Genomic DNA, 6,910 nt, shown 5'->3' on the forward strand with positions numbered 1-6,910 from the left:
GCTACGCTGGGTCACACATGATCACACTACCAACCCTATACAAACTACGTCACTAACCCAACTCATATTCATTACAACCAAAAACAAAAATAAAGCAATCCACACACACAACCTACCCAACCCAATACAAACTTTGTCACTAATCCAAATCGTATTAATTACAACAAAAACAACAAATAAAACAAACCAATCTCACAACCCAGCAACCCAACACAATTACCATTAACACTCAAATCATAGTAATTGCAACAAAAACAACAATAAACAAACCAATATCACAACCTCCTAACCCAATCCAAACTTCATCACTAACCTAACTCGTACTCATTACAACCAAAAACAAAAATAAAGCAATCCACACTCACAACCTACCCAACCCAATACAAACTTTGTCACTAACCAAATCGTATTAATTACAACAAAAACAACAAATAAAACAAACCAATCTCACAAACCAGCAACCCAATACAATTACCATTAACACTCAAATCATAGTAATTGCAACAAAAAACAACAATAAACAAATCAATATCACAACCTACCAATCCAATACAAAATTTATCACTAACCCAACTCGTATTAATTACAACAAAAACAACTAATAAAACAAACCAATCTCACAACCCAGCAACCCAATACAATTACCATTAACACTCAAATCATAGTAATTGCAACAAAAACAACAATAAACAAACCAATACCACAACCTACTCAACCCAAAACAAATCTTCTCACTATCAAACCGTGCTAATTACAACAAGAACAACAAACAAAACAAACCACAATCATAACCCAGCAACCCAATACAAATACCATCAACACTTAAATCATAGTACTTGCTACAAAAAACACTTATAAACAAACCAATATCAAACCTTTCAACCCAATACAAACTTCATTACTAACCCAACCCAAATCGTCTCAACTGCAACAAAAATCAAAATATAAAACAAACCACACTCACAACCTACCCAACCCAATACAACCATTACTCAACCAATTCTTATTAACCCCAACTCGTCACACGTTATAACACACACCAACCCAACAATCCAACAATCAGCCCCAAACCAAGCTCATACCTATCAACCTGAAAACAGCCTGGTGGAATGTGTAAACCGATAGCGCTGAACACCGGGACGAAGCCCCAAATAACTGCCCCTCAAAAAAAAAAAAAAAACCTAACCTAACCTAACCTAACCTAACCTAACCTAACCTAACCTAACCTAACCTAACCTAACCTAACCTAACCTAACCTAACCTAACCTAACCTAACCTAACCTAACCTAACCTAACCTAACCTAACCTAACCTAACCTAACCTAACCTAACCTAACCTAACCTAACCTAACCTAACCTAACCTAACCTAACCTAACCTAACCTAACCTAACCTAACCTAACCTAACCTAACCTAACCTAACCTAACCTAACCTAACCTAACCTAACCTAACCTAACCTAACCTAACCTAACCTAACCTAACCTAACCTAACCTAACCTAACCTAACCTAACCTTTTTTTTTTTTTTTTTTTTTTTTTTGATGCGCAGGGGAAACCCATCATGGGTCCCCCGGGTCGGGTATGTGCCTCAGTTAAGCTGAAGCACCCCGGGGGTATGTGAGACTCTTACTCACTAAAACCACCTGCGGTTGCCTTCAGCCGTATACGGAGGGATGTCCTGGATCTGTCTAACACAGGACTCCCTCCACGACCGGCCGGTCTACCTCAAAGGGACCGGACTTCCACCTAGTTAGGGAACGCTTAGGCAAACTAAAGCGTTCCCCTCGGCGCCGGGACTAGCTAAGCCGGGCAGGTACCCATCCTGACCCGGAGCCCCGTGGGACGAGAGTTATTGGAGGTTCGCATAGCGACGCCTCCGCACTCCCGTTCTACGCCGGCGGAGCGGAAGAGAGGACCTGTCATCCTCTCTATTCCGCTCCGCGGTCTCTTTCTGCGAGATGACATACTCGCAAAAAGAGACCGCCGCCTGCCAGGCCTCATCGCTCTCAAGCATGCAGCGCACCATGCTCGGGAGCGAGAGGTCCCCGCCTAGCACTGCCACAAGATCGTGGCGCTGCACAGCCCAGCGATCGCACACCTCGAGGGTGTGCTGGGCCGTGTCCTCCGCAGCGCCACAGTCGTGGCAGGCTGGCGTAGGCTCCCTCCTGGCGACCTTACACAGGTACGCACCGAAACAACCGTGTCCGGTGAGCACCTGTGTAAGGCGGAAGGTGAGGGGTTTTCTCTTGCGACGCATCCACCCCGCAAGAACTGGACGCAGGGCCTCAGCAGTACGTTGACCGTACTGAGCCTGCGCCAGAACCTCACCCCACCTTCGAAGCAGCCATTCCTGCCCCAGCTTCCGCACCCGCGAAAGCTCCTCCCACGTCAGCGACTCACCAAGTGACCTCCTCTCTAAAGTGAAGAGGTGCATCTCGGCGAGCACCGGCGCCACGAGCTCCCACGGGGGATCTCCAGCCAGGGCAGTGGCTGCCACCCAGGAGACTGTACGGTAGCCCCGAATTACCCTCACCGCTATGACCCGCTGCGCCTTTCGCAGCTGGGCTTTGTTCCTTACGGTGAGGGAATCCGCCCAAATTGGGGCCCCGTACAGAGCTATACTCCGGCAAACCCCGGAGTATAGCCGCCTGCAGGCTTCGCTGGGCCCTCCTATGTTCGGAAGGAGCCGGCCCAGCGCTGATGCCGCCCTCACGACCTTCGGTCCCAACTGTTCGAAATGCGGACCGAAGGTCCACCTCCCGTCCAGGATGAGCCCAAGACATTTTAGTGTCGGGCTCACCCTGACCTCCGTCTCTCCAATCAGGAGTCGTGCACCCGGTGGGGGTCCTTTCCTCCCGGGCCCGCGGAAGAGCAGGGCTTCGGTTTTTTCCATGCGGACCCGAAGCCCAAGCTGCTCAATGCGGCTGACTACGAGCTTTGTGCCCTCTTCAGCCAGCCGCGCAGCCTCCTTGTACGTCCTTCCCCGGAATGTGATGTAAGTGTCGTCTGCGTAGCAGACGAGATCCATTCCGGGGAGGAGATACTCCTCCAGCAGAACCTAACCTAACCTAACCTAACCTAACCTAACCTAACCTAACCTAACCTAACCTAACCTAACCTAACCTAACCTAACCTAACCTAACCTAACCTAACCTAACCTAACCTAACCTAACCTAACCTAACCTAACCTAACCTAACCTAACCTAACCTAACCTAACCTAACCTAACCTAACCTAACCTAACCTAACCTAACCTAACCTAACCTAACCTAACCTAACCTAACCTAACCTAACCTAACCTAACCTAACCTAACCTAACCTAACCTAACCTAACCTAACCTAACCTAACCTAACCTAACCTAACCTAACCTAACCTAACCTAACCTAACCTAACCTAACCTAACCTAACCTAACCTAACCTAACCTAACCTAACCTAACCTAACCTAACCTAACCTAACCTAACCTAACCTAACCTAACCTAACCTAACCTAACCTAACCTAACCTAACCTAACCTAACCTAACCTAACCTAACCTAACCTAACCTAACCTAACCTAACCTAACCTAACCTAACCTAACCTAACCTAACCTAACCTAACCTAACCTAACCTAACCTAACCTAACCTAACCTAACCTAACCTAACCTAACCTAACCTAACCTAACCTAACCTAACCTAACCTAACCTAACCTAACCTAACCTAACCTAACCTAACCTAACCTAACCTAACCTAACCTAACCTAACCTAACCTAACCTAACCTAACCTAACCTAACCTAACCTAACCTAACCTAACCTAACCTAACCTAACCTAACCTAACCTAACCTAACCTAACCTAACCTAACCTAACCTAACCTAACCTAACCTAACCTAACCTAACCTAACCTAACCTAACCTAACCTAACCTAACCTAACCTAACCTAACCTAACCTAACCTAACCTAACCTAACCTAACCTAACCTAACCTAACCTAACCTAACCTAACCTAACCTAACCTAACCTAACCTAACCTAACCTAACCTAACCTAACCTAACCTAACCTAACCTAACCTAACCTAACCTAACCTAACCTAACCTAACCTAACCTAACCTAACCTAACCTAACCTAACCTAACCTAACCTAACCTAACCTAACCTAACCTAACCTAACCTAACCTAACCTAACCTAACCTAACCTAACCTAACCTAACCTAACCTAACCTAACCTAACCTAACCTAACCTAACCTAACCTAACCTAACCTAACCTAACCTAACCTAACCTAACCTAACCTAACCTAACCTAACCTAACCTAACCTAACCTAACCTAACCTAACCTAACCTAACCTAACCTAACCTAACCTAACCTAACCTAACCTAACCTAACCTAACCTAACCTAACCTAACCTAACCTAACCTAACCTAACCTAACCTAACCTAACCTAACCTAACCTAACCTAACCTAACCTAACCTAACCTAACCTAACCTAACCTAACCTAACCTAACCTAACCTAACCTAACCTAACCTAACCTAACCTAACCTAACCTAACCTAACCTAACCTAACCTAACCTAACCTAACCTAACCTAACCTAACCTAACCTAACCTAACCTAACCTAACCTAACCTAACCTAACCTAACCTAACCTAACCTAACCTAACCTAACCTAACCTAACCTAACCTAACCTAACCTAACCTAACCTAACCTAACCTAACCCAACCCAACCCAACCTAACCTAACCTAACCTAACCTAACCTAACCTAACCTAACCTAACCTAACCTAACCTAACCCAACCCAACCTAACCTAACCTAACCTAACCTAACCTAACCTAACCTAACCTAACCTAACCTAACCTAACCTAACCTAACCTAACCTAACCTAACCTAACCTAACCTAACCTAACCTAACCTAACCTAACCTAACCTAACCTAACCTAACCTAACCTAACCTAACCTAACCTAACCTAACCTAACCTAACCTAACCTAACCTAACCTAACCTAACCTTTTTTTTTTTTTTTTTTTAAGGAGGGGAAATACGTTACGTATCCCCCACCCCTTCGGGGGAAGGGGCGGGGGTATGTGGGACTCCCTACACGAGGTTTACCCACTAAAACCCCCCCATGCCCTCCTTCTGGCCATCGTGGGGCGCGGGGACTAAAACTGGACTTCCGCACCCCATACGTCCATTCGCCGCATCCGGCACACTCCACTGCGGCGGCTAGTGTTCTGCCGCCGCCTTTCTTCGCCGAGAGCTCCCCGGGCATCTAGGGAGCTTTCTTCTCGGGGCCCTTTGCGCGGGCGGTGATCCCCCGATCGACCGCCCACGGGCCTATGGCCCCACCTCCATGGCGGGCGGGGGCTGACTAACCCCTGCACCGCCGGCTCCAGGCTCTTTCGGCCGAGCCTTGTCGGAGGGAGCTCGACGTCTTTTCCGGCGCTTGGTGCTGGGGAGCGGCTTTGCGGTGACGCAGCCGCTACTACCCAGCACGTGGTCCTTGTCCTTGCCGAGTGCCTCGCAGAAGAAGCAATTGGGCTGCTTCTCCCGGCACTCGGCTGCCTTGTGCTCCGGCTTCCCACAGCGGAAACAATTCCGACTGCGGTCTACCGGGGTGGCCGGTGTCGAGGCATCGGTAACACCGCTTTGGCCTCGCGGCCAGCAGTGTCACCTTCGCCGAAACCCAGCCCACTCGCAACCGCCCCAAGCTTAGTAGCTTTTTGGCGGCCGCGACGGGGACGCTCAGCCATAACGAGCCGTCACCCCACCTTCCCTTCCTTATTGGGCCTGACCTGATGGAGTTGGCCGGGCACCCACCTTCTCTAGACACCGCCTCGAGGACCTCGGCGGTCGTAGCCGAGTCGTCCAGCCCGGCGATGCGCATTTCAACGCATTTCGCCGGGCGTCCGACTTTCACAACGTCAGGGTCGAGAACTTCCCTCAGCTTCTCAGCGAGGGAGTCCGCCTTTTCTTGGGCGCCCTCACCAGGAATGGTGAGGACCCGCGCGCCGGTCTGAGCTAGACGGAAGCGGAGCTGGAGCTTTTGGATGTCCAGCTCTGCCAGTCCGCTGGCCTTCACCGCATTCTTAGCCTTTAATAGGACGTCACTGTATGTGACGCCCTTCTCCGCGGCGTTCGCCCCCAACGTGAGAGTGATCGCCGCGGTGGCTGGAACACGGAGTTTGGCCTTCTTCTTCTTCTTTCTTGTGGCGGCTTTAGCTGGAGTAGCCGCCCCTTTCTTCTTCTGCCTTTGCGGGCCAATGGTGGTCCACGGGGCCTCGGCGGGAGGGGCGCTGGTGTTCTGCGCCCCCTTTGCCGCCGCCTGAGCGGCCATTGTTGGCCGCTTCATCCTCTTCTTCTTCGTAGACTTTGCAGCCTCTTTCTCTGCAGGTGCAGGAGGCGGCTGTAAAGGAGCCGCCGCACCGCCTGCCGAACCTTTGTCCAGCGCCTTTGCCGTCACCGTCTTCTTCGGCTTCGACGTCTTCTTCGGGGCCGCTGTTGGTGGGGCGCCGGATATTTCACCAGCACTGTCTGCCGCCAGCGGCGGTCCTCTTCTGGGCTCAGGAAGGAGCCTATCTTCCAGGCCGGCGATTCTCGCATTGAGCATGTTGCCGAAGGTCTCGATGTTGGAACGCGAGACCTCCGACAACATCCTCTGCAGGTCGTCGGCTGCGGGCCCAGTTACGCGACGGCGCAGCTCCTCCAGCTCCTTACGCATCGCGTTGACTTGACGCAGGAGGCGGTCGTTCTGCGCCTCCAGTGCCCGCATTTCTTCTGTTTGACCGCGGCCTCTCATCTCGGTGACGGCCGCCTTGATGGACGCGACCGCCTCCTTGAGGGCCCGCTGGTACGTCCCTTTCAGGTTTGAGGACCTTGTGGCGACCATTGTCACCATATCCAAGGCCCTCTCCACGCCTGCCGCTAGGGCCGCGCCTG

General features: G+C 50.3%; 1 protein-coding gene across 1 annotated transcript; it reads right to left on the minus strand.

The window, feature by feature from the left end:
• Positions 1-1,865: 1,865 nt before the first annotated feature.
• On the minus strand, positions 1,866-2,882 carry LOC121736530 (the record flags this gene model as incomplete). The annotated part of the gene is made up of 1 exon (XM_042127781.1): positions 1,866-2,882. A coding segment is annotated over exon 1 (567 nt), but the record flags the coding sequence as incomplete, so codon positions are not given.
• Positions 2,883-6,910: the final 4,028 nt, after the last annotated feature.

Source organism: Aricia agestis, chromosome 19 (genome assembly GCF_905147365.1).
Source record: "Aricia agestis chromosome 19, ilAriAges1.1, whole genome shotgun sequence".
NCBI lineage: Eukaryota > Metazoa > Arthropoda > Insecta > Lepidoptera > Lycaenidae > Aricia > Aricia agestis.